The sequence below is a fragment of the Heteronotia binoei genome, chromosome 10 (assembly GCF_032191835.1).
Source record: "Heteronotia binoei isolate CCM8104 ecotype False Entrance Well chromosome 10, APGP_CSIRO_Hbin_v1, whole genome shotgun sequence".
NCBI lineage: Eukaryota > Metazoa > Chordata > Lepidosauria > Squamata > Gekkonidae > Heteronotia > Heteronotia binoei.
The window spans coordinates 38,784,988-38,808,141 of record NC_083232.1 but is presented as its reverse complement, the minus strand read 5'-3'; the positions used below and the strand labels follow the sequence as shown (position 1 = coordinate 38,808,141).

At 39.8% G+C, this 23,154-nt stretch overlaps 1 protein-coding gene across 4 annotated transcripts in view; it reads right to left on the bottom strand.

The window, feature by feature from the left end:
• Positions 1-2,293: 2,293 nt before the first annotated feature.
• The window catches only part of FAM171A1 (family with sequence similarity 171 member A1), a 107,475-nt gene continuing 86,614 nt past the window's right edge, over positions 2,294-23,154 (bottom strand). For all 4 annotated transcript variants that reach the window (XM_060248429.1, XM_060248430.1, XM_060248431.1 and 1 more), the window contains 3 exons: positions 6,856-6,972; positions 5,758-5,872; positions 2,294-5,137 (listed from right to left, as the gene is read on the bottom strand). In XM_060248429.1, the coding sequence (XP_060104412.1) occupies positions 3,427-5,137; positions 5,758-5,872; positions 6,856-6,972 (1,943 nt within the window). In that variant the 3' untranslated portion in view covers positions 2,294-3,426. The remainder of the gene's footprint in view (positions 5,138-5,757; positions 5,873-6,855; positions 6,973-23,154) is intronic.

Genomic DNA, 23,154 nt, shown 5'->3' with positions numbered 1-23,154 from the left:
GGTGGGCCTGGCCTACCTGGTTATTTTAAAGGTTTAGGCCTAGCCTACCTAGCTGCCATTATCTCAGGGTATCATTTAACCTTTCCCTTGTCTTAGATTCCCAGTATTAAATGTTTTCCTTTTGTCAGGCTAATGACAAACCATGGAAATGTTTAGAAAATTAAATTTGGGTTTTTATTTTGTTTTAATCAAAAGGTCATATATAGTAGACTAAGACTCACAAGAGATTAAGAAAACCTATTCCGCCTGCCCACCAGCTGGCTCCCTCTACTCACCAATCCATTCTTTTGGTCACTGCCACCGCTGTAGACAAGTGAAGTAGGTAAAGAACAAAATTCTGAGCTGCTAAGGCAACCACAATTCCAAGGCCTCTGCTCACACATTGTGGTTTGGGACATGTGTATGTTTTAGTGCCCTCTCCCAAGCAGTGGATGCCAGCTAGATTGTCCAATACCCAGGGTGATGCCCATAGCTCTCCTATATTTTATATAGAGTTGCCAACTCTGACCCAGGAAATTCCTGCAGATTTAAGTGCAGTGCTTGAAGGATTTCAATCTCTCCTAGACTCTATGGTATACAATACAGTCCCTCCTCCAAAGCCGCCATTTTCTTCAGGAGAACAGATCACTAGTCTGGATATCAGTTGCATTTCTGGAGAATTCCAGGCCCCACCCTAACTGTATACTCACAACAACCCTGCTGGTTAGGCTAACCTAAGAGGAAGCAACTGGCTCAGGGTCATCCACCCAGCTTCACAGCACAGTGGTGAATCAGCCATGTCACCAGTAGTGTGAGAAGAAGCCATGTGGGAAGTGGCTGCAGTAACATGCAAATCTTTCTTAACTGTCTACAGTAGTGCTTAGGTCTAAAAAAAAATCAGTAAGAGAAAGGTGGGCAGAGGGAGGGACTGGCCTTGTGTCTAGGGTTTACAACTCTGGGTTGGGAAATTCCTGGAGATTTGGAGGTGGGGTTTGCTTAGGGGAGGGACTTCAGTGGGATACAGCCGTTTCCTCCAAGGGAACTAATCTGTCATCTGGAGATCAGATGTTTCGGGGGATCTCCAGGCCCCACCTGGAGATAGGCAATCCTACATCATATCAAATTATTGGGCTGCTTTTATGTATTCTGATGCAAGTAGCTTGAAAGGTAGCAAGCATTTATCATAACAAGAACCTCTGTATTCCTTTTTCTTTTTCATGCGCTGACGAATCCTAGGCCTTAATCTAAGGAGTGGAGCAGCATACAGACCTCAAAACAGCCTTTCCCTCACACACAGGCCTTCCTGCTATTTACCTGCAGGCCTAGATTTTCCAGGTACCTTCCAAACCTCAGGATTGGACTAGCAGAAATGGAAAGAAAAGCAAAAGCCAATTGCTGAAGAAGCAGAGCCTTGACAGAGATCATATTTATTAGATGCCACAACATCACTTCTAGTTACATACCTGTTCTAGTTACATACCTGTAATTAGAACAGATGTACAGTACATCTGATGACTTACTGTTCGCATACACTGGTCCTCCTTTAGTGTGTGTGTGAAAGACATCAAATCATCAACCAAGGACTAGATGACCATGGAGGTCCCTTTCAACTCTCTGATTCTAAGCGGCAAATTATTCTTTCATTTCTATAGTTGCACAAATAGCTCAGATCCCGTGGTCTTTGGTGCTGCTCCACAGATTCTTATTCTCAGCAATAGTTTGCATGGAGACATGTACACACACAGAGCACCTAATGTGTGGTCAGTGTCAACAGAGAAAATTCCTTTTTGACTATTCCAATTTTCCAGTTTGTGTGCATATTTTGAATATTAGCTTATTAATTCAGTAAAATATGTTGCCTTTCTGTTCCTCTTAGCCTGTATTGATTGGTTGTGGGAAACCCATTTCTACCAAAGGGAAACCCATTTCTACAAAGGTGCTGAGACCATAGTGATAATATGACTATTAAAGTCCTCCATGGATGCGTGTAATACCAATGCTCCTGTCTTCCTTTCACTGTCCCTTGAAACAGGCAAGCCCATCTAGCCAAAAAAACCCAGCCTCTTGCTTAAGGAGGGTGAAGGACCAAAAATTATTGTTAATTATCAATTTACTCTTTCTGTGACACATTTGAGATTGTTCCGTGTACTAAATATAGCAACTACAATATAAGCTTCCAATCTTTTTTCACTTTAAACCACTGGATACATATCAGCTCATTCTATGAAAGTTGTAGACAAACAGATCTGAATGCTGACTTTGTACACTGTGCATAATTTTGCATGCTAAATAAGGATGCTGTGACACCAAAGAGGAATTTTTTAAATCCTCAGTTTTTAAAAAGTTTATTTCTCAATTATAATTTTTGGATAACCAAGCAACTTTATATAGAAGAAAAGCACAGAAGTGTATCTGGCACTTTTGGATAGTACATAATAACTCTGCCCAACATTTCTAAAACACATTGTTAAACTCCACTTGCTTGGTCCATAGTCCATGTTACTTGAGCCTATATACACCATATGTACAGTCAAGTGAAAAGATCTTCTTGGCTACTTTGGGTTTTTTCAAGGTGTCCTCTAGCCTATGTTGCTAAACAGAAACCACAGTACACACCATAACTAGAGAATACACTGTAGTGAAGTAAGGATTCTTTCAGCACAGACACTTGATGGCATGCAGTTTAAAGAAAAAGTACAGCTTCAGAAATTTTTAAAAATTTGACTATTCAAGGCATTAGCAAAAGAAGGGGCTATTAATTTTTCCTGTAAAAAAGGCACTTGGAGTGAACGGGAACCAGAACTGGAGGAATTGCAGCTGACCTAAAATTCAGTTTGGTTTCATAAAAAAGGCTCTTCAGTACCAAGAACTACTACTCAGGCTTCATGGAAATAAAACTGAATTGCTGAGCAGATTATAGTAAAGACGTAAAATGTTTACAACTATCTTGTAAATAAGTAAGAAAAGCATAGTTTAAGCAAAAAGGTTACTAAAAAGCAGCAATGCATAGCCTTCCTTGGAAATAATGCATATCTGGAGAATCAAGTGTCAAACTCTAATTTAAGATACCCTTTCAGTAGCATCATCATGATAAAAGTCGAATTAAGAAAACGAATTAAAGTTTCACATAGATCCCTTTCTAGGGAAATCTGAGGTCATAATCTGCCATACAACTTGCAAATATGTCCAAATGTCTTTGATGGCTGAAGTCAAGTAAACGAAGTAATAGTCACACTCTTATAAACTCTCTTGTCGGAAGTGATCTTTGAATAGCCTTCGAAGAGTTATTGGCAATCATCTGCAGTCTTTCTTTGAGTGTACTTTCTCCGCAGTCTACCAGAGGGATTTATTTTCTCTTCTTTCTACAGTCAAACTGAGAACACCCACTCAAAAATATATATTTGGCAATTTTATATTCCACAAACAAAAAACTGGATTTATGGTAGCTCACTTTAGATTGAAAGCCATGAGTGGTCTTTCCTCTCGCTTTTGCCAAGGACTTTTTTTATCTTCTCCTTGGTCATCGTCATCATCGTCGTCATCGTCATCATCATCATCACCACCAACAACTTCATTGTGGATAGTTATTCCATGTTCTGGACTGGTTAAAGGCTCTGGTGAGGTGTCTACAGTTCTTTTTATTGTTTCTTCCTGAAGGCTAGGTAGCTGGCCACCTGTTCTTCTGCTGCCTCCATCCAACAGACATCGTAGAGTACTGTCTTCTGGGCTGCACACTGCAGTTCCACATTCGCTGCCACTTTGGTCCATATCATCCAAATATACAAGTTGTGTGTAAGAACTTTCTGGAACTTTTTGCTCTTTCTGCGGATGTTCTTGCACTTGTTGATGAAGCTGTTGTAGTGACAAAGGATCTCCCCTTCCCTTTCGGGCAGATTTTGGCTCGTTCATGTCAACACCAGAATCCAAACTAGCATCATTACTTCCATTCCTTCCAGCTCTTTGCAGATCAATGTAAGAATGTCTAACATGAGCATTTGAACGCCCATCTAGAGAAACAAACCACGCTCGAGGGTGAGGCAAAGGCTTGCCTCCTCCTAATTCCATTAGAGCTTTCTCCGTAAGAAGCTGCACGTCACTATTCATTTGTGCCAAAGAAGCATCATTGAGTGATGCAGGAATGGATACTGATTCAGACATAGATACATTTTGGGTGCTCCACTCACTCGCACCAGCTTCTTGCAAATGTTGTTGAGATATTGCTTGGGCAGCCAGCTGTTGAGGCTGCATCTGTTGCTGGGAATGTGGAAAAAGCTGAGAATGAGGGCTCGACATTTCTGCTTGGAGTCTTTCAATATCAAGTTGTTGATCAGCAGGAACAACCAAAGGTTGGCTAATGTAAGGATGTTCCCCAGGAAGTTTCATATAATGACCTGGGATGACTAACGTAGGCAACACTTTTCTGTAAACACTGTCATTAACCTGATCAACAGAATTACAGCAGACTAGCTGACCAGGCCGAGGGAAAGAAGTGGGTCTTTCAAGATGATCAACAGAGCGAGACATCATACATTCAGTGGGTCTGCAGTCGAGCAGTTCTGTTTCAGGTGCTGAAGGGATAGGGTACAGTTGTTCCTGAATGTTATATTTGCTTCCTGTAGAAATATGGTTCATGGATGCTTGTTCTTGCTTTTCAAATAGAGGCCGAGACAACATCACATTGTAACTCCTGTGATCTTCCTTGTTAGTGGTGTCGTACCCTTCTGATGTTTCCATAGACTTTCTTGGGTTGGTACCAAAAGCTTCCATTGACTTAAGGTAGTCTTTTTGCAAAGTATCACTAGAAGTCATGTTCTCTAGAGACATCCTAGTCTGGTCCTTCTCCTTGTGGGAAAGCAAATCTTCTCGGGAGCTAAATTCCTGTGAGGTGCTGTATGTGTGTTTGAGCATTGGAGTATGCATATCTGCTTCCCCACCAGAACACATTTTCTCCATGCGGACAGCCCCTATCAGTTCCTTGTGGCCTGAGGACTCTATGTGTCCATGGCTAGCAGCAGACAGCCCACCAGGAAATTCTGATTCACGCCGTGAAAATACCAGGTTAAGATGGGACATAGAGGTTGACTGATCCTTCTTCGCACCGAGTGTTGAGGAAAGCTGCAGTTTCTTATGGTGTTGACGAGGTTTTAAGCACTTTCTCCTATTAAAAAAAATATAATAAGTCAATTGCCAAGATAAACACTAAAACTTAACAGGTAAAAGAAGAATGTTTTGTTCAGGGGTTTTATCTGCTGTGATGCAAAAATTGTTCTACTGGAATTATTTATTCATTTACAGCATGTCTGTGCCTCCTTTCAACTCAAATGCAGTCTCCAAGGCAGCAAACATCAAAACATTAAAAATATTAAACAGCTTTTAAAATAAGCATTTAAACAATTCAATTAAAAACACAGAGACCTAAAAACACAACCAGAGAAGAGGGCCAATGAGAGTCATTGGAAGTATGCCAAACAAAAAAGTCTTCACTTGTTGGTGGAAGATGATAGAGGGAGACAGATGAATCTCCCTGATAAAGGAGTTCCAAAGTTAAGGTGCCATGACTGAGAAGGCCCTTTCTCAGGTGCCATCCATTCACCTCAGATGGTGAGGCAACCAAAGCAGGGCTTCTAATTGTCACCTTTTTATTTTTAGACCCTCAAGAATGTTCTTTTAAATCATTACATGTGTTTAGAGTTAGATGTTCTCTAACACAAGAGTTTTAATGAGCTTGTTTATGTACATTGTAATTACATCATTTAAGATCAACCTGAGACATTTTACCTGCAGTAGTACAGAAGAAGACACAGTAAAACAAGAAGTATAAGTGTCATCCCTCCTAGAATTGCCAAAAGAATCACTGTGTGGTAAGTGCTTATGTCCTGGGGTACATTGGGACCTAGAAGAGGAAAAAATGTAAAATGCTAAAGAAAATCAATTCAGAGCTTTCTAACTGCTTTATTTTGAATGTAGTTCGGCTAGTCCTCTCAGCTCATGTAGATTCCAGGCAGAATCCAGTTGTGAATTATGGGTTACCAAGAGCTTGATACAAGTCCCATTTTTGTCATCTGCTTGGGTCTACAAAAACAAGAGGTCTGTCAATTAAGGGGCAGGCCACAACACATGGCTGGTAGGTCCTATTTAGGCTTGTGCTCACAGGCTTTGCAGATGTGATTAGAATCCCAATCCTTAGATATTGTTTCTAGCTGATCTCCAAGTTAAATCAGTATAAGGCTAAGTTGCCACCCTAAGCCCTTGGGAGTTTCAAAATCAGTTTACTGAAATTGGCAATATGTCAGTATTAGTCCACTTCTGCAAAAATGCCTTTAGAGGAGTCTGATCTATGCATGTTGACATAAAGTTACATCCAGCCAACTTCTTCAGCTGAATTTGCCTAAGTCCCCTCCCTACCACCACCCCTGCCCCACGTGGTTATTGTGCATACAGGTCCCATAATTACCAGCATAGCCCTTTTGGTGGCCAAAGAGGACCCTTTTTCATCAGCAGTAAAGCTAGTTTGCATTTCTAGGGCTAGAATCTCATTTTCCTAAAGAACGCCATATACATTCTGCAATGATGACTTGGGCAGCAGTGTTTCCTGTACTAGATAAATTTCTCAAGCAGGCGCTGCTCTTTTTTGAGAAAGTCTGCAGTGCAGTTAATTCAAGGGTGTCTGTGCCTCACTGTGTAAAAAACAGTTCTTTTTTTTAAAAGAGCACTTTTAAAAAACAAAGTCTGCTTAAACTCATTAAAGCTATTAACCAGATTTTAATACCCCCCCACCAACCCCCAGAATTCATTTGATGCGACAGGATGAGCTATCCTAAAATAGATGAATATTTTAATTGTGAATGTTGCGGTTATTTCTGGAATTCTTTTTACCTGGATGGGTGGGCGACATTGCTGCAACCCAGTACCCCAGTTGAGGGGCAATGTATGTCCAGGTCATCTCATTTCCTTCTTGTTGTATGGCACCTAAAGTGCTCTTCAACCATGTCCCTGTAAAAACAGAATGTATTCGTAGTAACTATCAAATGAGGAAACCATCCTGTGTGCTTTGACAAAACAGTCCTGCTAAGAAGAGAAATGGACACTGTTTATTATGGTTTTCTGCTTTAAAATAATGGCTATTAAAACCAATCTGGCTATCAAGTGCCATTTGAGACTTCCCGCTTGAAGAAAAATCCCTCTGATGCTTACAGTGCCATCACATTCAATTCCTAAGAAAGCAATCCTAAGGAGGTCTACTCAGAAATGTACTATACTCTGTTCAATGGGACTTACTCCATGGAAAGTGTTCTTAGGATTGTGCAGTAAATGTGTGAGCCAGTGAAAGCAAATCCTACATTTGTCCTATAACTCCACTGAGCAAAGTTTATTAAAATATTTATACCTCACCTTCCCTTTTGGCTCAAATCTGCAGCCTTCCTCCATTTAAAAGAGACTTCCTTCTCCAGCTTAAGTGGCTCTTCAGTTGGGGGAACAGCTGCTTAGGTTGGAGGAAGGTTCTTTAGACCGGAGAAAGGCTACTTTGAGGATGGTTGGATCCACTCCAGTGCATTATGTCAGAAACAAACACCTCTTCCAACACAGATCCATGTGCCAGCTGAGATCATCCCACTCAAAGCTTGTTTCTGTCCTGTCCACTAGGAGGGGATGTTTGGCATCCATGGGGAAAAAACTTCTGCCACTGCCACTCTCTGAAACACTCTGCTAGAGGAGGTCATTACAATAATGCCAGTAAAATGGTTTTATTTTTAAGGGCATCTGCAAATTGTTGATGTTTCTGTGTGATGAGGGCTTGGCATGACATACACATGCAGGATCAAGGTGGGCAGCCATGCTTGTCTGAAGCAACAGAACAAAGTTAGAGTCCAGTGGCACCTTTAAGACCAACAAAGCGCAAGCACGCTTCATCAGACAATGAAAAAGCAGGATGCATGCAGCTTTCCAGGGACCCAATCTTATAAGAGATATTTCTACTGGGGGATTTGCATGCCCTATGCCACCAACACAGGAGAATTAGAAGGTGTGCTATATTTAACAACAACAAAAAAGCCCTTTTACAATCAAGATAACCCATTCTGATAAAAAATTGCAAACTTAGTTTTTAGTTTGCTAACTGCTGGTCATTCAGCTTTTCCACCACTAGTGGGCACTGCAAATAACAATGAAAAAAGAAGGAAAAGAAAGCCCTTAAAAATCTGGAGATCAGCACAATTCAAGTTGTACGGCATTTATTATGCACATCACATTAGACACATGATTCAGCAAGGTCTACTCCTATCCACTTCAGTATTCACAAAAATATAGATCCTACCAGCACAGTATTTCTACAGGACTGTTTAAAATGAGAATTATGCCCTAGTGCAATTGCATCCCAGATAAAATTAACATGACTATCAACAAAAGCAGGAACATTTGAATTCCTAGGGGGAAAGCCAACCCTTACCAGGACCACAATGTATACTGATAAAATCTCCCAGATTACTAGAAGTGAATGATTAATTTCTGAACACTGGCAGATTTGAATTGATGACTGAAGCCCTTGCTGCAGATATTCTTCAAGAGGAACTTGAATCCAGCTGGCCTGAGTCATGTTACACTTCACTAGAACAAACAAAATCCTTGTAATGCTTCTTTAAAAGCTTTTTTTCCCCTCAATACATTTTGTTCCTGTATAATGCAGCCCATCAAAACAGCTGAGGCTACTTCCCACACTGCCTGTGCACAGCTCAGTCACCTTTCTAGCTGAACAAACTGCAGCTCAGAGCTGCTTCACATTTTGCCAACAAAAGCGAGCACTCTATTGGCAGAGGAGGCCAACACAGGATGTTCCAATCAGGAGATTAGATTTGGGCAATACTCACTGACTTCGCCCTCCTGCTATTGCTTGCCAACCTAGCGGCTGTCCCTCAGGAACACTTCTGGGAGCACAAAGCCAGAATGGTCAGCAGGCCAGGCAGGGCTTTGTCCATGTACCTTTGGTTATGTTTTGGTTGTGGGGGGGGGGGCGGGGTGAGTTGCTGATACCATGCTGAGAGATGTTTGCAGATTTTCCTTTTCCTTTTTTAAAGATAAGCAACCAGCAGGGAGGCTGCCACGTTAGATCAAGGAATTAACTCTCCCTGCCCATGTCATTCTCACATGACTCTCACGTGCCCTGCAGGCTCCTTGTTTCCTCCACAGGGAAAACATCCAGGCACCATTTGGATACCGGTATGTCTTCCCCCTCCCACTGCAGTGAAATGCACCCCTGTGGAAGGAGAACTGAGGCTGGGGAAACAGCACCGGGGGGGGGGGGGGGGGGCGGAGTTACCCCATAATCTGTGAGGTGGTGGTGGTTTTGTAACTATGTACTCTTAAAACCAGAGGAAATTAATGTGCGGATCTCTGGCATCGTGCCTACTTTGACTCTAAGAAACTTCCTGTATAGGCCAACCTGTTTCCTTGTCCAAGTTAACTGTGATAGCACACAAGCTACAAGCATGCACAGCAGAAAAGATGGAATTTGAAAAGCTTATCATATAGCCACAAGCAGGGATCGTTTTGTAGAAAAATAGGTGGTGGAGCTCATCCAGGGATTGTTATGCAGCTGCAACTACTATTCAATGGACAAGGAGGTGGAACTCTCAGAAGGAGGAGGTGGAACTCTCAGAAAGGTTTAGGAGCTGCGCTCCTGTGAGCTCCCACTGAATTCGAGGCTTGGCCACAAGTATCTCAGTCAAATTGTCAGGCAGCTGCTTGATAATATCTTTTAGCTCTTTCAGTTGAATTAATCTTGAACTTAAGAAATCTAAGACAAAAGAACGCATAGATATGCTAGCTAGTTTAACAACTTCTGAATGCATTCGAAACCTGATTTCCTTCATATTGTAAATCTTCCCTGTAGCTATTGGGCTGGATCCAGCTAGTTTTTCTGATGATGAAAAGGAGAATATGGATCCCCCTTTGTTTATAAAGAAGGCTATGCTGGGGATAACTGAACTTGCCTGGACAAAAGCTACAAGGAACAGGAGATGCCGTGAGGAGAACTGGATGGAACTGAGTGAAAACAGTGGCTGGACCCACCACCACGCTTTTTACAACATATTTATCCAAAGATATAAATCACATAGAGAGCATAAAGTCCCAAACAAAAACACAGTTCCCAAAGATGACTCCGGAAAATTCCATAAAGTCTATAAGGAGTACTACTACTCAGAAGTAAATTCCAAATGGAGTCCTTCCACTGATGCTGGCTTCAGTGGAAGGACTCCGTTTGGAATTTACTTCTGATAGACTTTTTGGAATTTTCTGGAGTCATCCTTGGGAACTTTATGTTCTCTATGTGATTTATATCTTTGGAATGAATTTCGGATGCTTTTGCACAATATAATATAGACTTTTGTAAATTTGTTGTAAGTGTTATGCATTTCTGACACAGTTGCCTTTTATACTTCTGTTTACACTGTGTTGCCATTGTTTACCTTGTTTCTTTCCAAGATAGCTTACAACACTCTCCCCTCAACTGTTTTGCAGGCTCCTTTTACAGGGCAATTGTCCCAAGTCACACACTGTTTTATTTATTTAAAAATCTTCTAAGCATGCCTGTCAAACGCTAAAATAAACTGATACAAAATATCAATCAATAAAATAAAGCAAAAGAGAAATTCAGGCAGCCATGACTAGCCAATCAACAAAAGGCAAAAACCAGTCTACATTAGGCAGGCTCTGGAACAGGCATGTTAGGATTGGCACCCACCATTGCATAATCTAAGTCTGCAACACCTCCTTGTCCCTATTTTAAGAACGCTATCAGTTGCAGACTTTGGGTCTCTTCCAATATGCCTTGAATGCCTTTTCTTCCTCCTCCTGGTTTTTTAAAATATTTATACAGATTTCTAAACTGCTCTGCCCACAATCAGTGCCATTTCCCTCATGCATGCCATTATTCCTCTTCCCCCACCCAAAGAAGGCTTGGGGACAGTATGGATGAGAAAGGCTGCCTTTTTAAAAATCAGTAGCAGATAGGCTATACATAGTGCCCTAATATCATAGCGATATACTTTTGATCAACTTAAAAAAACCCCAGCTGTAAGTGGGGTGTCAGACACAAGGATAGCAGAACAGAGAATTGCCTCTATGTAGAAAGAACCTTAAACAGGGACAAAACGCTTTATCATTCTTATTTGTCCTCTGATAATCGTTACCTAGATAGCCCAGGCTAGCCCAAACTTCTCAGGAAGTTAAGCAGGGTCAGCCTGCTTAACATTTTGATGGGAGACCACCAAGTCCTGGGTTACTCTGCAGTGGCAGAAAATAGCAAACCACCTCTGTTAATTGCACTAAAAACCCTGTGGGGTTGCCATAAATCAGCAGCAGCTTGACAGCACTTTCTACTACCCATAATCTCATGTAGATGAGGCTAAGACATTGTGACTGGGGGCAGCCTTACCATGAAGCAACTGCTTTGAGCAGCATCTTCCAAAGAGAGCATCTTTCCCCATCCTCCAATCAACATTTCTTTGTGTTAGATTTGCCGTGTGTGTGTGTGTATGCTAGTCCAGAGCAGAATGAGTTTGTCATTTTGACTTTTAACTTCAGATAAGACTTTCAGTCCTATGCGCAGTTATTTGAACTCAGTGGAACTTACTTTTGAGAGAGCATGCATAGGATTAGGCTATCTAGCTGCTACTGGTCAAAATTCAAGTGAAAAGGCACCCCTTGGCATCTACCTATGAACTTCCAGGTATCAGGAAATACCTGATATCAGGATACATTCAAGTCTCTTCAGAAAGAACCCCAGGACCTGGAATCTAGCTAACATAGGTATATGTGACAATGATTCCCAAAACTACTCAGGTTTGGATTGGTCAAATATCAAGGGGAGGAATGGGGGTTAAAGCCACTGAGAAAAAAGCTATTCTTGCTGTCTACTTTTACAAAGGGCCGCTCAGAAATTAACACATAATGAAAAGGAAGAATGACTCAAAGGTATAGTGGCATGATGTCATTTATACAGAAACTACTTATAAACTAAAAACTATAATCTACAATCTTGAATTGTGACCCATGGCAGCAAAAATATTGTAACAAAATTGTTTTGACCACCTTGGGGAAGGAGAAAGGCCATTTCAGTTTTTTGTTTCAAATGCCAAAATTTATGGCGACCCCTTCTTCAAAATATGCTTCTGCAGTGGATACTGGTTGTCTTGATACACCATCACAGAGTGTCTTGATTTTCCATAGCTACTCCCATTGGATAAATCAGAAAGGAGACAGCACGAGCTGGCAAGCCGTTTCCTCCCAGCTCCCAGTAAATACTGTAATCAGTCATCCCAATTAAGTCTATATAGTTCTTGTGGGGAGCCTCCTCCTGCCAAAAACTAAAATGGAATTTTCTTATTATCACCAAGTATATTTTAAAACATGCCAGAAAACAGATCCAAAGTGAAAAATAAAGTCAGGCAAGAGCTATTTAAAAAAAAAAAAGCATAAATCTTCACCTGACAGTTACGTTTGAACACACAAGTTTCTTTGTCATTTTATCATCCTAATGCTGGCTTCAAAAACTTGCTGGCCAAAAATATTTAACTGACATGGGTTTGTAGCTTTTTATAGAATTTTCCATGGAACAGCAGCAGATGTATTTTATAGTTCAACACCATTGATCATTTGCAGTACCCGGATGAGGCAATGCCTTCTGATTCTGCTCCAAACATACGTTATCAATATCAGGGTACATTTTTAAAAAGTGATACAATTTTTGTGAGGTCACTGGGCTAATAGGTGACTTCCAGCCAAGGTATTTCCTCATACCTCCCAAGAAGGAAAGATTATGCCTACCAGGTACCGTTGTGATCGAGGGCCTATGTGTACCATTAGCAGCCAGCAGGGAAAGGAGTAAACTGAGGCAGGAATCCTGTGCTAGAATACGAGCCACATTCCACTTAAACCTCCTTTAAATATTCTTTATTGTAGCAGAAGTTTTGAAAATATGGCTGTGCAGGGGCAGCCAATATGAGATAAGATGTCAAGGAACAGAGGATTCTCGAAACAGGAGGACCCAAGCAACAGTTACTGATATTTACTGAGAGTGTGTAATGAGATCTAGTTTTTTCTTTGTAACCGATAAAACTTTTGATATTCTACACACGGAAAGCTGTCAGCACTGAATAATAATCTGACTGGCTGAGTTGATGGAGTAGGCCACAAGACTACATTCTAGTAAGGCTACCGTTGCCGTGGTTACTCCCAGGCTAGCAAGAGAACGTCTGAAGACCACATGGGGTTACTATAATGTTGTCGTTAGCAATCCTGGTAAACTGAAGGCTTTTTGTTCACTACTGTCTATTGTGTCTAGGAGGAGCTCTTGAGATATGCAGTTTTGGCATATCACAACTTATATGGAATCTTATTTCTGATTCCATTTACCAAAGACCAGCAGCAAATTTTCTGAGGGAAATCCATTTTTCTGTTTGAAATTCATCTAGATCTTTTAGCATTGCCATTCCTTGCTTCAGCTAAATGTTCCAGATGTTTTCACACATCTGTTTTCATTTCTGAGAACAACACAGGGTCTGGGGGTTTGCAGTCAGCCGCAATTCACATGTTCAGTCAAGTCATTTCCCCTCCCCCATGTGATGTCTCCGAACCAGCTTGCCCAGAAAGACACTTATCATTGCCATTTTCACAAATGAGAAAGCTGCTTACTGTATCAACAGAAAGGGTTCCAGTCTGCCTTCTTATTGAGATGGTCTTCCCATAATCCTACTAAGGTTTCCAGACTACCTGAGTCCAGCCAGGGGATTCCCTGGTCTTCAGGGCTCCAATCTGCTGCCAGCCAGCTGGCCAGTGGGGGAAACCGCACCCCCAAACAAGGATGTTGTGTGATGCCCCTGACACGATGGCATCACTTCCGAGTTGTGCTGGGACATCACACACCAATGCTCTGGGTTTTAGGCACACACTATAGTTTTGTAGCAAAAAAATCCATAGACTTTTTGCCCAAAATCTAGAGTGCGTGTGTGACATTGGTGACATGATGACATCACTTCTGAGTTTGTGCACACAGCAGAAGACTCTAGGACATGGCAACCCTAAGTCCTAAACAGGAAAGTTCATGAAGGATTATAATTGGTCCCCAGGTCACAGAGATAAGTTCCCTTGGTGAAAATGGCTGCTTTGGAAGGTGGACTATCTCCAGAAATTTCCTAACCAAGAACTGGTAAATCTAATCATTCAATACCTTAAGGCACCCCCCACCCCCCAACAACTATAGGTGGCAGGAACCATCTTGGACAAAGCATTTGTGAGGAAATACCTCGCAAAGAAATGTCTGTTGCAGCATCTAGAAACAAATAAAGGATTGGGGAAGGGGGGCTGTTATACTCAGTCACATTTGTCTAAAACCAAAGACCATTTATAAATACACAAATGTACAAGAACTAGATACTCCAAAGCTGGGAAACATTAATGGATTCATATTAAGATTTAAAACTAGACTACTCCAGAGCAATAAATATATTATTGTTTCTGTCCACTCAATTTATCAAATTTGTAGCAAATTATATACAAATACGATCAACTAAAATATAATTAATCAAATAAAATGTCCTTTTTCTGGTTACAGCTCTTTAAAAAGAGGCTGCTTCAGCTGCGCTAATGATATGCATATCTCAAACAGTAGGTTGCACTACATAAAAGAAGGCTGAACCTACTGACTAGCAATGTCCTCTCCCTAGGGTTTGCAAACAGCTGAGTGGGCAGCAGCACTTCCTGCAAACACATGTGGGCAGCTAACAAGGACTTCTTCTGCATAGACCTACCCCCAAAGAAATTTCAGGTGCAAGTCAGTGACTCATACTGTATTTTTCAGGAAATCAGACAGAAGCTCAGAGTTCTCACAGTGGAAGGCGCTCCCTGAAGAGCTATATGTATTTGCTGCAGAAACCCTTAGCCACAAGGTATGGAGCCAGCACTATAGCTGGGGCAATGATGCTCTGTATTCTTGGTGCTTGGGGAGCAACAGTGAAAGGGCTTCTGGAGTTCTGGCCCCGTTGGTGGGCCTCCTAATGCCACCTGGGTTTTGGCCACTGTGTGACAGAGTGATGGATTGGATAAGCCATTGACCTGATTCAACATGACTTCGTTCTCTTATGTTCTTCTTGGTTTATTCCATCCTTATTTCCCAGGAAAAATATCCTCTTACAGTTCTCTAGCGCACATGCCCAAATCCCAGGAAGCCTTTGTGAAGCTATGATTTCCTATTGTTACATACCCCTCTGCTCTTTGACAAAAAACAAATTTTATCATAATCTGATATTTTTCTAAAAGCAGTGACACTCCTTTACTATTGCATTTTGGCTTTATTGTGTATATAGGTTTTTTTGTTTATTTTCCCCCTTTCCCTTTCACCTTCCTTTTCTGGGAAGTTAGTTCACCCTGTGCATTCTATAAACTGAGCTCTTTTGAACTCCATCAGCGTGTATTCTCTGTGCAGCGAGTTTATTATGCAGCTTTTTATTTTGATCATATTGTCTTGTTCTATCTACCTCTTGAACTTTGCCTGTCTGAATCTGATCCTAGGATAATGGTATAGGTGTATTATTATAGGTTTTTTGTTGGGGGAGGGGGGATTTAAAGGGTTAAGTATTTCGTTACTATTTGACTGCACTTGTTGTACATCGTTTTTAAGTTTAATTTTAAAAAGAGAATGCAAAAAATGTGTAAAGGATTTGTTTTTCTTTTTTCCCTAGAAATAATGCTAGAGTGTACTCTGAAAGGAGGGTAAAAGTGATTTATATTTAAGGACAGAATTAGTGAACTTACTTTTGGAATTCTAGACCCTGATCTTTTGTCTGTTTTATCTCATAAAAGAACGTTGAATCTTGTTCTGTATGCCAATTTAATATTTTCTTGCTAGCATCAGGATGATCATTTTATCAAAAAGGCATGCTCTGGTAGCCTAAAGCCTTGAGTGAATCTTTTTCTCTCCCAGACAGAACTCAGGAAAGGATCAAGGGGCTTATATTAGGATTCTGAAAACTCCCCTAAAATTAGCACATATGCTTTTAGTTGCTGGGAGAGTATGGGTTCAAAATCCACTTTCCTTCAAGCTGGGAGCCAGCAGGTGTCCCCCTTTAGTAGTAGGGCATGCAGTGAGGTGGCAGTCACGAATGCGGCGAACTAGAAATTCATCTCGTTCTCCACATAAGGGTTGAAATCACAGGTGTGTTGTGCTTAACAGGAGAAGTCATAGCTATGTGGTAGATCTTCTGTCATGCATGCAGACTGCTTACTTAAAAGGATATCAGGCAACAGAGCTGGGCCCTGCCTGATACACAGGACAGCTGAAACTATTCAGAGTACTAGGAATAGTAGACACATCTGAACTCGTACAAGTAAGGAGTTGTGGTTTTTTGTCTTAATACCTTTCATGGCCTCTCTCTCTCTCTCCATTCTATCTTCCACTTTTCATCAGAATGAGCATTACTGCCTGAACTGACAGATAATTTAGTAGCAATTTTGCGAGGTTTTCATTGGGGGCATAGATGTTAACTAATATCAATTTCTTTCCACAGTGTTCTATCTCTACCATCACTATTCTTCCCTTCTTATCCGAGTATAAACAGCTAGATTGGATAGACTTAGATACATATATTGCTACCCCCCTTTTTTTCCTTTCTGGGTCAGATGAGTGATAGAGCGTGCCTAATTTTTCATTTCGTAGATATTTTATATCTTTTTCTTGAATATGCGTCTCCTGCAGACAAATTATTGAAGATGATGTTTTTCTAAGTTGCTGAAATATCCTTCTTCTTTTTCTTGGGTCATTCAAGCCGTTCACGTTAACTGAGGTGATCTGCATTCCAGACCTGGTATTCATTTTAATAAATCAATACTATCAGAATATGTTTCCTGAGTTTTTTTAGTTCGGGTCCTTGTCTTAACTCCTTCTTTCCACAGCTTCTGCACAGCACCCTCTTCTACTTTATTTCGACCTCGCAAAATTTTACAAAACTCTGCATAAAAAATTGACGGAATTTGAACTTAAGAATTGTTGTATTATAGGTGACTACAACGCGGTCTTCGACATAGAAAAAGACAAAAAATTTGAAGAACAAAAAAAAAGGAAACTGAGATGTAGTTTACCTAAAGAGTTCTTAAAACTAGCTGATGAGTTTAATCTAGTAGACGTGTGGAGAACAAAGAATCCTGCAACCAAGGACTATACTTATTATTCTTCTGCTCACAGGTGCTGGTCGAGAATTGACATGTGTTGGTTGGCGGCTGACTTAATGTTATCAGTTCAACAAGCAGATATTTTACCTAGTACATATGCTGATCATAATCCGATCCAGATTAATCTAATAGGCACAGTGAAAAGCTCACGGTGGACGCTTAATTTGCAAATTCTTAAGGAAACAAAGTTTTTGGAGTCAACTAAGAAAGAAATAAAGGAATTCTTCCAGCACAACCTAACTAAAGATACCAGTATGCACATCATTTGGGATACATTCAAGGCCTTTTTTCGTGGGATTGCAATAAAGTATACAGCAGGGAGGAAAAGAGAACGTTTGAAGACCTATAAGGATTTGGTTCAAAAATTAAGTGAACAAGAGAAGCAGTTAAAGATAAAGAATATAGAAGAAATAAGATTAAAGATCTCAGCTATTCAACACCAAATTAACCTAATACTAATGGAAGAAGTAGAAAAGAAGATGAAATGGATGAGACAAACTCACTTTGAAAGTGCAAACAAAGCCAGCCGATGGCTAGCATACAAACTAAAAAAGGAAAGAAGCAAAAAAATCATAAAATCGCTTAAAGATGAAGAAGGAAAAGAGACAACACAAACCAGCCAGATGAAAATAATAATTCAAAGCTTTTATCAAAAATTATATAAAGGTCAAGAAATCCCTAATCAGCTACAAGAAGATTACATTGCAAAGACTAAATTAAAACAGTTGACGCAAGAACAAAAAGAAAAATTAGAAGCACCAATAACCATGCATGAGATTGGAGAAGCGATTAGCCAACAAAAGACGAATAAAGTACCAGGACCGGATGGTCTCCCCATTGAATTTTATAAAGTGTTTGAAGAAGAACTGCTCATCCCGTATAAAAACGTAATTGATGAGGTACAAAAGAACGGTGGAATACCAGCATCTTGGAAGGAAGCACTTATTACCTTGATACACAAAGAAGGTACAGACCCAGTGGAAGTAAAGAATTATAGACCCATTTCGTTGCTAAACAGTGATTACAAAGTTTTTGCTACGGTGCTGGCAAACAGACTTAAAAAAGTTATAAGTGCGGTTGTCCATGAAGACCAAACGGGCTTTGTGCCAGGTAGACAAATGAAACAGAATGTGAGATTTTTAATGAACATTCTTGAATTCTACAAGGAACATCCTGAGAAGCAGGTGGCTTTAATATTTGTAGACGCGGAAAAAGCCATTGACAATGTTAATTGGAATTTTATACTGAAATCATTGGAGGCAGTAGGTTGTGGAGGGAATTTCCGTGGACTGGTGGAAACTATATACACAGAACAAAATGCAAGGATTAGCTTTAATAATACTAAAACAGACTTAATTGCGATAGCACAGGGTACAAGACAAGGCTGCCCCTTATCGCCATTATTATTTATATTAACACTAGAACTGTTAGCACAAAGAATAAGGAATGAAGATCAAATAAGAGGTACTAAAATTAGGGGAGAAGAGCTGAAGATCCAAGCCTTCGCAGATGATTTGCTGTGTATTCTAGAGGACCCCAATGCATCTATTGAAGAACTGAAAGAATCATTAAAACAATATGGACATGTATCGGGACTCAAAATTAACGCGCAGAAGACGAAATTTTTTACAAAAAATATGAATAAAGAGCAAATTGACCAATTTGAAGTTAAATCAGAATTCGCATATGGGAAAAAAGTGAGATATTTAGGAATTCAAATGACCAGTGAACTTAAAGACCTGTACCGGGACAATTATGAGAAACTAATAAAAGAAATTCAAGAGGATTTAAACAGATGGCAAGATTTGCATATCTCTCTTCTGGGCAGGATTGCAACTATTAAAATGAATGTGTTGCCAAGAGTATTATTTCTCTTCCAGATGATTCCTATCATGCTTCCGAAGAAATTTTTCCAACAATTGAACAAAATAATCCTATCATTCATATGGCAGAACAAAAAACCCAGAATCAGGCTTAAAGTATTGCAGGACAGTAAATTGAGAGGTGGGCTGGCCTTGCCAGAATGGAACTTGTACCACAAGGCTAGTCGTATAGCTTGGCTAATAGAGTGGTTTACATTGAGAAATAAAAGAATGTTGATCATGGAGGGGGCAGGTTTGGGGAGAGGGTGGCATGGATATCTTTGGTACCAAAACCCCCCACCAAATAGTCTATTTTGGAGACACGAAATAAGGAAATCCCTCTTTAGGGCTTGGATGGATATTAGAAAGTTCTATTCCTATACCCCACTGTGGTTATCACCAGTGGAGGCTCACACTCATCCCAATCTTTATGATTGGAATAACCTAAATGACTATCAAAATCTATTAGATGAACAGAACAACTTGAAATCGGAAGAAATGACCCAATTAGATTGGTGGCTGAAATGTCAAATACAAGTAAGTTATCAAAAAGATAGAGAAAAAGGGTTTACTAAGAAACTAAACGATCTTGACCAAATTATTCTGACAAACCAGAAACTAGTCTCCAAAATCTATGAATGGTTACTACGGGAGAAAATGCAGGGAGAGGTAGTCAAGGAATCTTGGATAAAGTGGTTAAGAGACTTTGGGTTTAATATTAACTTGGAAGACTGGGAACAAATATGGAAACGGAACATAAAATTAACTACGTCGGCTTTGTTTAAGGAAAATATATACAAAATGATTTACCGCTGGTATTTAACACCAGACCGACTAGCGAAAATATATCCCAGCTACTCCAACAAATGTTGGAAATGTAAAAAGACTAAAGGTTCATTATTTCACATTTGGTGGAACTGTGAGATTGCCAAAAAATATTGGGTGTCAATTAATATGTGGATCCAAAAGATTCTAAAAATTAAGATTCGTCACTCCCCTGAACTATTTCTTTTAAATATCTGTAGAGAGAATCTTCCACCAAAAACGATTAAGGTATTAATGTATATTGTGACTGTTGCTAGATTATTATTTGCTAAATATTGGAAGACGCCTCAAATTCCTTCTAGAGAAGAATTTATTGTCAAACTTATGGAGGCGGTGGAGTCGGACCTAATGACGACAAGGTTACGTGAAGGCAACTTTCAAAAATGTAAAGAGACTTGGGAACCAATATATTGTTGGGTAAAAAGTAAAGGATTAATATGGGAACAATAGGACATTATAAATGAATCTCTGTTCGTACCCGGGATGTTTGGGAGTATGTTTGTGGGGTGGAGGAAGATTGGGTGTGTATTACATGTATTGGTATGTATTTGTGTTTTTATTTGTTGTACTGTATTTGCACTTGGGTGTAATAAACTTAAAAAAAAAAATAATAATTTAGTAGCAATTTTTCAATAGACAAACAATGATTGGATGAACCAACCTGATGTAGTAAAAAAAGTCACAAAGTACAACACTGGGTTTCCTACAACAAAAATGATCTAATTACTTAATGTTTGGGGGAAATTAATAAAAGCAAACAGCTGATAACAGCTAAGCCAGTATTCTTGGTTTATTCATTAGACTTCATCATGAAATCTTACAATAGCATGAAATCTTACAAATAGGGATTTTAAAGCCTTACATATTCTACAGCCAGTTTAAACACTTGCAAGGAGAAAAAGGAATAGATGGTATAGCCCTCCATGCGACTTTACCACTGCAGAATGCATTATGAATTTCTGGTGGAACTGCTATCCTTTGAAAATCCTGCAAGTGAGAAGCTAACATGCCAACGGCTATCTGCATGCAGAACATGTTGATGAAGAGCTGGTGATTCACCCTGTTACCTTCCAAGGTGATAGAGACTTGTGAAGACCATATCACCCCTTACTTTTTGATGGCTACCGATGACTTTGATGACAGACAACAATGAGAAGTAAATAAAATAAGACAGGCTCTTTGACAAGGTAAAAGGGGGGGAGTTAGAAAGGTGCAAAATCTTGCAAAGCTAGCCTCTGCTCCTGTCATTAGCTTTCTCTTTTTATTTCAGCTTTCAACTGTTTTGCTCAGTTGCAAAACACCTGCATCATTTCTTTAACACTTATACACTTGCATCATTTCTTTAATTTTGTGATCCAGTTTTATTTTATTGTTGATTGTATGTATTACAAAGAAGATACTGGATTTGTATCCCGCCCTTCACTTTGAATTTCAGAGTGGCTCACAGTCTCCTTTACCCTCTTCCCTTGCAAGGTAGGTAGGGGCTGGGAGAGCTCTCCCAGAAGCTGCCCTTTCAAGGACAATTCTGTGTGATCTATGGCTGACCCAAGGCCATTCCAGCAGCTGCAAGTGGAGAAGTGGAGAATCAAAGCCAGTTCTTCCTGATAAGAGTCTGTGCACTTAACCACTACACCAAACTGGCTCTCTAGCTCTCACTGTATTGTTTGTAATGTTGTAATCTGCTTTGAGCCTCTGTGAGGAGGAAGAGGAGAGTTGGATTTATACCTCACCCTTCCCTCAGAGTAGCTTCCATTTATCTCTCCACAACAGACACCCTGTGAGGTAGCTGAGAGAGTTCTGAAAGAACTGTGACTGAGTCAAAGGTCACCCAGCTGGCTGCATGTAGAGGAGTGGGGAATCAAACCCAATTCTCCAGATTAGAGACCGCTGTTCTTAACCACTACACTGAAACGACTCTCAATCTGTGATTTATTCACTTACTTCATTTAAAGTCTGTGAGAAAGGTGGACTTTAAAGTAAGCAAGTAAGTAAATAAATTTCCAGTAAAGATGCTCAAGCCTAAAGGAATGAAAATAAAGCTGTTGCATGCTTAATTAGAGAAGTTTATTCCTTTTTCCAGAGCTTCAAGTCATCTTCCTTGTGCAGAATTAAAATTATGGTCAGTTTCATTTCTCTTTAACTGCCATTTAAAACAAGATTAAAACAAATAATTAATTTGGTATTGTGCCAAATGTTTTTATTAAGAGTTATATTTATCATCAGAAGGTTGGTAGACATTATTTTGCTTGATCAGCAAGAAAAAAGCTTTCTTCACAGGGCATGCATTTGTTTAGAGTAGAAGGTTATCACAGGAGAACACAGCAGGTTTCAAAAGTTCAAGCTTAGAGGCTTTCCCTCTCAAATTCCCAGGGGATCTAACCATTGTTTTGAAGTTACTAGGCAACATAAGAAATAAGCATACATGGTCCCAGGCCATCTCTTTGTTACTTTCTTTCCCATTCTCTGCATGTGGTTGTTTTTCTTTGGATGGTCTGTGGCCAGTTGGATACCTTTACCTGCTACTATGTGTTAGCAAGAACACTGTGGTTTGGCAAGAAGGAACAAATGCAGGGTCTTTTAGGATGCTGATAACAATGGATGACCCACACACATGTGGTTTGGACATGCAATCTATATGATTTTTCCTAGGAAAAAAATTCCTTCCCTTATTTATTACTAAAATCTAAGCTGAACTTTGTATTTTTCTCCTTTGTCACTGCTGTCATTTTAGTCTACTTCTCGATTGTACGTGCAAATTACCTGTCTAATACTGAATGAAGGAACGCATCTCTTTTCTGTACTTAGTAATGCTAATTGCATCTGAAGGAGGAGGGAAAGCAAATTACACACACAGGTAGTTTCTTTGTTTTTGCTCCCTATACTGCCTTTTATTTTTTAAAAAAAGGAATTGCAGAAAGAACTCAAGAGACATTATTCTGAAAATTACTACTTTATAGAACCTGCTGGTTCTTTTTCTAATGGAAAACAGAAGAATATATATGCAAAGGTGTGTTTTTTTAAGCCTACAGTTCTTTCCTATCCAAATTCAAATGTTACAGTTCTTTACACCCAGACTCATAATTCACATTACGGTATTTTGATTTGAATCTAAATCTATAGAAGCGCAGCTTAATGGTAGCATCCATTTTGCAAGTCTCCAGCTTAACTCTGGTAATTCCAACTAAAAAGGGGCTTAACCCCAGAGGTATAATATAGTCAGAAATTGAACTAATTTTATATGAGAATACTCAGATGATTTGTAATTTTT